Source organism: Zingiber officinale, chromosome 6B, assembly GCF_018446385.1.
Source record: "Zingiber officinale cultivar Zhangliang chromosome 6B, Zo_v1.1, whole genome shotgun sequence".
In the NCBI taxonomy this organism is placed as follows: Eukaryota; Viridiplantae; Streptophyta; class Magnoliopsida; order Zingiberales; family Zingiberaceae; genus Zingiber; species Zingiber officinale.
Genome location: NC_055996.1, coordinates 10,773,438 through 10,784,918, shown reverse-complemented (window position 1 = coordinate 10,784,918; position 11,481 = coordinate 10,773,438). Strand labels below are relative to the sequence as shown.

At 36.4% G+C, this 11,481-nt stretch overlaps 1 protein-coding gene across 1 annotated transcript; it reads right to left on the bottom strand.

The window, feature by feature from the left end:
• Nucleotides 1-1,051: 1,051 nt before the first annotated feature.
• Nucleotides 1,052-2,056, bottom strand: LOC121990756. Its single transcript, XM_042544831.1, has 2 exons — nt 1,450-2,056; nt 1,052-1,230 (listed from the first exon to the last, which is right to left on the bottom strand). Exons 1-2 carry the CDS (start codon nt 2,054-2,056, stop codon nt 1,052-1,054), a joined length of 786 nt encoding a protein of 261 aa, XP_042400765.1.
• Nucleotides 2,057-11,481: the final 9,425 nt, after the last annotated feature.

The following is an 11,481-nucleotide window of genomic DNA, read 5'->3' as shown; positions in this document are numbered from 1 at the left end:
GACCCTCACTGTGGCAACACATGATCGACGATAAGTTTGGGGGTCTTAAACTCAGTCTTAATAACAGTTGATACGCAATTATAATTGCTCAAACTATGTCTCACCATCTCGACACATCAGGTGATGAGCATCCATGTTCATGGCAGCACGATGCAAACCTGTTTGGCTGCCTTTTCTTAAATACATGTACATGATTGGTGCTCGTCTTTTCTTGTGCAAGAAGCATTTCACTTCCATTGATGATGAAATCTCCTCCTTGATCATAAGATCATCTCCAACCATAAAACTTATTTTGATGCACTTTCAACATCAATTTGGTGTCATTTGAGCATCAAATTTTTTTTCAAACTTCAATCAACACACACCATTTCCTACACTAAAAAGAATATTCTTTAGAATATTCTATTTTTCCATCTTATAATTTATTATCAACATACATATTAATTTGTTAAATATTTTTATTACGATAATAATTACTATTAAAATTAAAAAATTTATTGTACATGATAACTAATTTTTATAATATTATGTTTTAGTTACAAGAAAATTAAAATTAGTATTTTGTAATTTTGTTAGAAATAATTTAATAAACATACTAATATTTAATATTTAAAGATAATACACAATCATAAACAATTTAGATAATTTTTTTAAATATTTTCACAAAACAAATAACACTTCATTAATAATACAAATAATACTTCATTAATAATACATCATTATGAACCTTAATTATCAGAATTACCAAATTGTTCCCACAAATGCTCAATTAATGCATTTTTAAGGGCAAAGTGAGCATTTTTATTTTTGATTCCTTCATATCTAGCAAGAAACTCTTGAAATCGGGTATTGTCATCTACTGTTGTATCAACATCTGCAGCCGACGAGACTTCACCGTGATCAACATTGAGGTATTCATATCGCGCTCATCTTCAATTATCATATTATGCATAATAATACATGAAGTCATTATATCATGTAAAATATTTTTCTATCAAAAACATGAAGGTTCTGCAACAATTGCAAAGCGTGATTGGAGTACTCCAAATGCTCACTCAACATCTTTTCTACATGCCTCTTGTTTCATTGCAAACAACTTATTCTTTGTACCGCGTGGATCTTGAATTGTTTGAACAAGTGTAGACCATTTTGGGTATATACCATCAGCTAAATAGTAACCCATGTTATACTCTTTTCCTTGAATGACATAACGAGCAGGGGGAGCAATACCTTGAGCAAGGTTAGAAAAAAGATGAGAAGACTCCAATACATTAATGTCATTGTTAGATCCAGGTAAACTGAAATATGCATGCCATATCCAAAAATCATAATCAGCTACAACTTCTAGAATAATTGTTGGCTTTCCACTGCGACCAGAATATTACCCAACTCATGCTGTTGGGCAATTTTTCCATCTCTAATGCATGCAATCTAGACTACCCAACATACCAGGAAAATCACGCTGCTCACCAATATGAAGAAGCCTGGCAACATCATTAGCATTGGGTGATCGCAGGTACTGTCCTCCAAATACTTCAACAACAGCACGATAAAATAATCTTTTCACACTTTCTATGGTAGTTGATTCTCCTATTTTGATGTACTCATCAGTAGCGTCTGCCAGTACACCATATGCCAATATTCGAAATGCAGCTGTCATTTTTTGTAAACTTGACAAACCAAGTTTTCCAACTCCATCTCTTTTCTGCACAAAATAATTATCATGATTACTAACCTCGTTAAACATACGCATAAATAAATTTCTTCCTATCCGGAATTTTCTTCGAAACATTGCAGCATTATATGTAGGATTTTCGGCAAAGTAATCATTGAATAGATTACGATCAGCAGCTTCTCTATTACGATTGATCACTATGTGACCAGGAATAGATCCTTGATGTTTGCCTTTGTTGCTTTCTTCACTCAGATGTTTCAAAATGACCTGATTGTTTCGGTAGATCGCTTGAGTGATAAGCCTTCTGTGTGCTTCAAATATATCATCATCTTCAGAGCTTGAGGATGATAAATTTGATGTACCTTCATATCTAGCACTCATTTTTTGAGATAAAGAATGTGATTGAATTGTTTTCAGTTATGGTATGTATTTATAATGTATACACAACACTATTATTTTTGCAGGTGATGGGGCATCACAATACACACACTATTATAATTATTTAATTATTTCAGAAGATAGGACATTACAATGAACACACAACACTATTATTTTTTTAGGCGATGGGACATCACAATGCACACACAACATTATTATTTTTGCAGATGAAGGGGCATCACAATGCACACATCATTATTATTATTTTAGGAGATGGGACATCGCAATGCACACACAACATTATTATTTTTGCAGACGACGGGACATCACAATGCACACACCATGATAATTATTTCAGGAGATGAGACATTACAATAAACACACAACACTATTATTTTTGTAGATGACGGGACATCACAATGCACACACTATTATAATTATTTCAGAAGATGAGACATCACAATGCACACATAACACTATTATTTTTGCAGGTGACGGGACATCACAATGCACACACAAATCTTATACAATGCACATAATTTTTTCCTATATAATGGCATACTAGACATGATCATCACAATGCACCTTTACTCTTGAAAAAAATGAGTTCGAATTCTCGTTCATCATCCTACTCAGTTGAAGAAGATGAACATTTATGTCATGTTTATCTTCATATTTCTCAAAATCCAATCATAGGAATCAACCAAAAAAAGGATCAATTTTGGGCAAGAGTTGAGATAGAATATAATCAAGATCCAAATTTTAAAAATTCAGAGCGACTGAGAAGATCATTACAAAAAAGAATGAATACTATGATTGTTGCTGTTTCCAAATTGAAGGGTTGCATACGACAAATCGAAGAATTGAATCCAAGTGGAGCATCAGAGGAATATATTGTAAGTTGTTTTCATTATTTCTTTTGTAGACTATCCAAGTTGTTTTCAATATCTAATTTAGTTATTAATTTTGTTTCATAATTGTATTATTTTCTTACAAATGAATCTGTTGGTTGCTACTCGGAAAACCTAGAGGTTCCACTGTATAAAAATTTTGTATAAAGGTCTGAACCTTTTCCTAGCTACCATGTGTTCTTTTAAATTAAATTTTGGATCGCCTGCGGAACTTAACACGCTTGATCCAAAACTTAATCTATTTGTTCTTTTAGGTTTTTGACTTGGATCTCCTGCGGAACTTAACACGTTCGACCCAAGTCACCTTAAGTTATTAATTCCATTAAATATTAATTTCCATAATTGGTTCCCAGTACTGACGTGGCGAGGCACATGGCCTTCTTGGATATGGGAGCAACCACCACCGACTAGACAAAACCTTTTATAGAAAGCTAATATTTAATTTCCTAAAATAACTTTAGGTTAACCGAAAAGAACAATCAAATCACAAGGAAAAGAAAAAAAATAAAAGAACACAACATCGAAAAACATATTCGAAATTCTAGAATCGTAAGCCTCTTGTATTTGGTATTATTTCCATAAATAACTAGTATGATGTGGAAAGAAAAATTACTAGTTATACCTTGTAGAAAAACCTCTTGATCTTCTACCGTATTCCTCTTCTAACCTCGGACGTTGTGTGGGCAACGATCTTCCGAGATGAGAAACCACCAACCACCTTCTTCTCCTCCTAGCTAGGTTCGGCCATAAAAAGCTTAACCAAGGATGAAGAACAAAACACCAACCAAGCTCTAAGAGATGCTAGCTTTTTCTCCTTCTTCTTCTTCTTCTTCTTCTCCAAGTAGTATCCGACCGCCACAAGAGCTCCAAGCCTTTGAGAGATTCGGCCACCACAAAGAGGGAGAGAGGAAGAGGATGGCTGGCCACTCCAAGGAATAAAAGAGGGAGAGAAATAATAGAGGTTGTGTCTCTTAAAGGCACCCTCACCCCTTCTTTTATATTCCTTGGCCTAGGCAAATTAGGAAATTTAATTATAATAAAATTTCCTTAATTCCCTTGACATGATTTAATTGAGAAAAATAAAATAAAATTTTCCCAATTAATCTCTAATGGTCGGCCACATTAAAAGAGATAAATTAGACAAATTTTAATCAACAATTAAAACTTCCTAATTTGTTTCCGGAAATTTTAAAAATTAAAATTTCTCTTTAAAAATCTCTTCATGGTTGATAAAAAGAAATTTCTATAATTTTAATTTTATCAACATGTGGATAATTTTAAAGAGAAAATAAAATATCTCACCAATCTACAAATAAGGAAAGAGATCTAATCTCTTTCTTTAATCTTTTATAGATCTTTTACAAGAGAGATATTTTAATTGTAATTCTCTTTAATAAATTATTTCTTCCACATAATAAAAATTAAAATTAAAATTCTTTTTTAATTTAATTTGGCCGGCCCCCACTAGCTTGGGTTCAAGCTAGGGCCGACCACCCCAATTTATACCTAGGCCGGCCCTAGCTTGGTTCCCAAGCTAGCTTGGCCGACCCCCTATTGGTGGGTATAGAAGGTGGGTATAGGTGAGTATAGTACTCTATAAATAAGAGGCTACGATAGGGACCGAGAGGAGAAATTAGTTTTGGTCTCCCGATAAAATTAAGCATCCCGTGTTCGCCCCAAACACACAACTTAATTTTATCAATAATAATTCATTCCACTAGAGAACTATTATTGAACTACCGCACCAATCCCAAATTACATTTTTGGGCTCCTTTTTATTATGAGTGTGTTAGTCTCCCCGTGTTTAAGATATCGAATGTCCACTAATTAAGTGAGTTACTGACAACTCATTTAATTAATATCTTAGTCCAAGAGTAGTACCACTCAACCTTATCATCATGTCGGACTAAATCCACCTGCAGGGTTTAACATGACAATCCTTATGAGCTCCTCTTGAGGACATTATCAACCTAGTATCTCTAGGACACAGTTTCCTTCTATAATCAACAATACACACTATAAGTGATATCATTTCCCAACTTATCGGGTTTATTGATTTATCGAACTAAATCTCACCCATTGATAAATTAAAGAAATAAATATCAAATATATATGCTTGTTATTATATTAGGATTAAGAGCACACACTTCCATAATAACTGAGGTCTTTGTTCCTTTATAAAGTCAGTATAAAAGAAACGACCTCAAATGGTCCTACTCAATACACTCTGAGTGTACTAGTGTAATTATATAGTCAAGATAAACTAATACCTAATTACACTACGACCTTCTAATGGTTTGTTCCTTTCCATTTTGGTCGTGAGCTACTGTTTATAATTTATAAGGTACTAATAACATCATCTTCTGCATGTGACACCACATACTATGTTATCTACAATATAAATTAAATGAACAACTACAAACAAATGTAGACAATTTGACCAAATGTGATTCTTTATTCATAATGAATGTTTACAAAAGCTTAGGCTTTCAGTATACACTCCAACAATCTCCCACTTATATTAATGACTAAGCTGTCATATCTTCTACCATAGATTTGATTCCCATTCCCTCCACATGCCGATCGAAAGCTTTCGCCGGAAGGGCCTTAGTGAAAGGATCTGCCAGGTTATCTGCTGATGCAATCTTGGCGATGACAACTTCTCCTCGCTTCACGATATCTCGTATCAGGTGGTACTTGCGCTCTATATGTTTACTTGCCTTATAAGCTCGTGGTACCTTCGAGTTTGCAACTGCACCGCTATTATCACAATAAATTGTGATGATTTTGGGCAAACCAGGAATCACATCTAAGTCCATTAGAAAGTTCCTGAGTCATACTGCTTCTTTAGCTGCCTCAGAGGCTGCTACATACTCTGCTTCCATGGTTGAGTCCGAAACGCATTTCTACTTAACACTCCTCCATGAAATGGCTCCACCTCCTAAAGTAAACACATAGCCTGATGTAGACTTACTGTTGTCCCTATCTGATTGGAAATCTGAATCCGTGTAACCCACAGGGAGCAGATCGTCTGCTTGGTAAACTAACATATAATCTCTAGTCCTTCTCAGGTACTTTAATATATGTTTTACCGCAGTCCAATGTCCTTGTCCAGGGTTACTCTGATATCTGCTGACCATGCCCACGGTAAAACAGATATCAGGTCTCGTACATAGCATTGCATACATTAGGCTTCCTACAGCCGAAGCATAAGGAACTGCTTTCATGTCCTCTATCTCTTTCAACGTCTTCGGAGACAACTCTTTAGATAGAGCTACTCCATGCCTAAAAGGTAAGAAACCTTTCTTGGAATCCTGCATGCTAAAACGAGCAAGGATTGTATCTATATATGAAGCTTGGGGCAGACACAACATTCTTTTCTTACGATCCCTTATAACTTTGATCCCAAGAATGTGTGCACAATCTCCTAAGTCCTTCATATCAAATTGTTTGGATAACCATACCCTTACGTCTGATAATACCTTGACATTGTTGCCAATTAACAAAATATCATCTACGTATAGTACAAGAAATACCACCACGTTTCCGTTACACTTCTTATATACACAAGACTCATCCAGACTTTGAATAAATCCATATGACTGGATTACTTCATTAAACCGGATGTTCCAAGATCTTGAAGCTTGCTTTAGTCCATAAATGGACCGATTGAGCTTGCACAATAGATGCTCTTTGCCTTTTTCAATGAACCCTTCTGGTTGCTTCATATGGATGTTCTCTTCAAGACTTCCATTAAGGAAAGCTGTCTTGACATCCATTTTCCAAATCTCATAATCCATATGATCAGCAATGGATAAGAGTATCCGGATAGACTTAAGCATGGCTACCGGTGAAAAGGTTTCCTCATAATCGATTCCCTCTTTCTGAGTATACCCTTTCGCAACAAGCCTAGCTTTGAAAGTTTCTACCTTCCCGTCTGTCCCTCTTTTTCTTTTGTAGATCCACTTGCATCCAACGGCTTTTACACCATAAGGTGGTTCTACAAGCTCCCATACCTTATTAGAGTACATAGACTCTATTTCAGAATTCATCGCCTTTTGCCAAGATGCTGCATCTATATCTTGGAGTGCTTCATCATATGTTCGGAGATCAGGTTCATGTTTACCCGGAATCAAGTCCGAAGACTCTCCCAAAAACATGAATCTCTCAGGCTGCCTTACAACCGTCCCACTACGACGAGGCACTGTTTGTGGTTGTGTATCATGTGTGACACGTGTTGCAGTCTCTTGTGGTACTTCATCTTGTACTGTTGGTACTGAAGTAGACGTGTCCTCTCTAAGTTCTTCTAAAACAACTTTGCTACTGGGCTTGTGATCCATTATATAGTCTTCTTTTAAAAACTGGGCATTGGTGCTAACAATGATCTTCTGGTCTTTAGGACTATAAAATAAACCACCTTTCGTTCCTTTGGGATATCCTATAAACACGCGAACTTCTGTACGAGATTCTAACTTATCAGCATCTGGTTTCAGCACATGTGCCAGACTACCCCAAATCCGAATATGTCTTAGATTGGGTTTTCGCCCATTCCACAATTCTATGGGAGTAGAAGAAACTGATTTAGAAGGTACTAAGTTCAAAACGTATACTGTTGTTTCCAGAGCATATCCCCAAAACGAATTTGGTAATTTTGAATAACTCATCATCGATCTAACCATCTCCATAAGAGTCCTGTTCCTTCGTTCTGCTACACCATTCTGTTGGGGTGTTCCAGGTGCAGACAATTGAGATTGAATCCCGGCCTCTGATAAGTAATTCCTAAACTCTTCTAAGAGGTATTCGCCACCACGATCAGATCGTAGTGTCTTGATACTTTTACCTAGTCGTTTCTCTACATCAGCCTTGTATTCTTTGAACTTATCAAAGCACTCGGACTTGCGGCGCATTAGGTAAATATATCCGTATCTTGAATAATCATCTATAAAAGAGACAAAATATTCAAAACCACCTCTTGCCTGGACAGACATAGGGCCACATAAATCAGAATGAACCAATTCTAACACTTCTTTGGCTCTATACCCCTTGGCCTTGAACGGCCTCTTGGTCATTTTACCTTCCAAGAAAGATTCAAAAGTTGGAAAATTTTCCAACTCTAATGAACTCAAAAGTCCATCGGCTATAAGCCTCTGAATCCTATTTAAGTTAATATGACCAAGCCTTAGATGCCAAAGATATGCTTGGTTTATTTCCGAAGGTTCTTTTATCTTATTAGAGTTAGAAGATGAGTTATAAATTTCCATGTTTTGCTTTGTGGAAGAAATTAGATTTAAAGTATACAAATTGCCAATCAATGCACCAGAACAGATAATCACTTTATTTCTTTTAATAACTACATCGTTACTGAAAGAAACTGAATATCCATCTAAAAACAGTTTAGAAACTGAAATTAAATTCTTTCTAAAACTGGGTACATAAAGACAATTTCTTAAAACCAAATTTCTATTTCTACTAAAAGATAAGTAGACGTCTCCCACTGCAACAGCCGCCACCTTAGTAGCATTGCCCATATAGACGGTAATCTCTCCTTCAGTTAGTCGTCGGGTTTCCTGGAACCCCTGCAGGGAATTGCAGATATGATGAGTGGCTCCTGTATCTACACACCAGGTGTTGGTAGATAACACCGCTAAACATGTTTCAACAACTAGAGCATGAGATATACCTTTGTTGTTCTGATTCCTACGAGGACAGTCCACCTTCCAATGCCCTGACTGCTTGCAGATGAAGCATTTGCCCTTCGGCTTCTTCACTCCATGAGATTTATTCACTTTCTTTGCTGAACCAGCTTGTTTCTTCTTCTTCTTTCCTCTCGGTTTAGAAGTAGAACCATTTTCAGCATAGTGAATTTGAGCATTGTGATGAAATAATCCTTCTGCTGCTTGAAGTTCTGTCAGTAGTTCCCCTAATGAATAAATCCTCTTATTCATATTATAGTTCAGGCGGAACTGCTCAAAACTTCTAGGTAGCGTTTGGAGGATCATATCGATCTGGGTTTCCCCATCAATTTCTCCTCCAAGGATCTGTATCTCGTTCAGATAAGCCATCATCTTTAGGATATGATCCCTTACAGGAGTACCCTCTTGCATGGTGGCTGTCATTATCTTTCTCATGGCTTCTTGCCTAGAAGCCCTATCCTGATGACCAAAGAGTTCCTTGAGATTGTTCATAATATCATAGGCTGTTGGTAAATCTTGATGCTGATGTTGCAATACATTTGACATTGAAGCCAAAATGTAACACCACGTCATCTCATCTGCTTTTACCCATTTCCTATGATATTCAATCTCCTCTTGGGTAGATTCACCAGTAGGTGCTTCAGGGCACTGCTCAGTCAGTACAAATTTATAGCTTTCAGCAGTAAGAATAATGTCTAGGTTTCTTTTACAATCTATGTAATTAGGTCCAGTAAGTCTATTTTGTTGAAGTATGATGGACGGTGGGTTGAAAGTCATCCTAAGAATCACAAATAACTTTTGGTCAGAACTCTAAATTTAGAATAATATTGATTCCTCAAACAATACTATTTAAAATTAACCAACACCTCATAACACCGTGAATTTTGTATGCCACGTTAGTGTGGACGTATACAAATTCAACATTTGTAAAAGGAGGGTTTTAACCCATTAATTTTATTATCTTGTCAACCTAACTTTTTGACAAATAAAATTAATAGTTGGTATCATTTGGTCACACAAATAATAGCAGTGACTCCGATGGGGAGGATACTATTAGATGTGTCTAAGTGTATACCATTACTTGACACTAAGTCCATTAATAAGATTATGCCCCTTCCGTTGGGGAAGATCACACGCTCTTAATTAACTTCCTATAGTCATCCAAAAATGGAAGTCTGTTCTAGTGATCCACAAACAAGCTCATCCGTTATGGAGGAAAGCACTCAGAGCCAACGCACAAGCTTGTTTGCATCACTTACAAACCAGTAATGGAGACCATGGGATTTACTTAAAAATCCCTCTCCCACTTAGTTATTTATAAATGAGGAATTTTAACTATGATAGCCTACTAAACTTGTAAACTAACATGCACACACAGCACAATATAAAAGTAATAAATAGAAAATCTAATTTTCAACTATTATGGCTTTTATCTCTAGTTGTCCTCTGTGTGTTGTCATCTCAAGCTGCTGCCATATTTGGCCAACGCCACCGGGTCTAGCTGTCGCATCCATCTTGCTCCTAGTTCCGCTGCGCCTCTGGTCCTTAGAAGGTTCCACGCTTTGCAAGATTCGATCCGCGACATAAATAGAATTTTATATTTTTGATCCTATATTCCATAAAAGGAATGTACATGTATCTAGATCAAAAATAAAATCCTAATAAAACTAAATACAACTCCTACTGTATTTTAATACAATCATGCACACACAGATAAATGCCCTTGACATGTCCAAGGGTCCAATCACACACATAATAACTAAAAGCCATAATAGTTGGATCCTGCATCCACAAAGTTAGCACATCCTACTATTAATCTGCCTAAATTATGTATGGCATGTGCATAATTAAACTAATACCAAATACACAGAGGCAAAACCCTAGCTCTGATACCAATTGTTGGTTGCTACTCGGAAAACCTAGAGGTTCCACTGTACAAAAATTTTGTACAAAGGTCTGAACCTTTTCCTAGCTACCATGTGTTCTTTTAAATTAAATTTTGGATCGCCTGCGGAACTTAACACTGATCCAAAACTTAATCTATTTGTTCTTTTAGGTTTTTGACTTGGATCTCCTGCGGAACTTAACACGTTCGACCCAAGTCACCTTAAGTTATTAATTCCATTAAATATTAATTTCCATAATTGGTTCCCAGTACTGACGTGGCGAGGCACATGGCCTTCTTGGATATGGGAGCAACCACCACCGACTAGACAAAACCTTTTATAGAAAGCTAATATTTAATTTTCTAAAATAACTTTAGGTTAACCGAAAAGAACAATCAAATCACAAGGAAAAGAAAAAAATAAAAGAACACAACATCGAAAAACATATTTGAAATTCTAGAATCGTAAGCCTCTTGTATTTGGTATTATTTCCATAAATAACTAGTATGATGCGGAAAGAAAAATTACTAGTTATACCTTGTAGAAAAACCTCTTGATCTTCTACTGTATTCCTCTTCTAACCTCGGACGTTGTGTGGGCAACGATCTTCCGAGATGAGAAACCACCAACCACCTTCTTCTCCTCCTAGCTAGGTTCGGCCATAAAAAGCTTAACCAAGGATGAAGAACAAAACACCAACCAAGCTCCAAGAGATGCTAGCTTTCTCTCCTTCTTCTTCTCCAAGTAGTATCCGGCCGCCACAAGAGCTCCAAGCCTTTGAGAGATTCGGCCACCACAAAGAGGGAGAGAGGAAGAGGATGGCCGGCCACTCCAAGGAATAAAAGAGGGAGAGAAATAATAGAGGTTGTGTCTCTTGAAGGCACCCTCACCCCTTCTTTTATATTCCTTGGCCTAGGCAAATTAGGAAATTTAATTAT

Excerpts from the sequence above, each read along its gene's own strand:
- LOC121990756 (XM_042544831.1), bottom strand. The coding sequence starts at position 2,056 with ATGAGTGCTAGATATGAAGGTACATCAAATTTATCATCCTCAAGCTCT. Across the intron at positions 1,231-1,449 it reads TGAGCAGCGTGATTTTCCTG|GTATTGCTCCCCCTGCTCGT; the intron begins GTATGTTGGGTA and ends ACCTTGCTCAAG.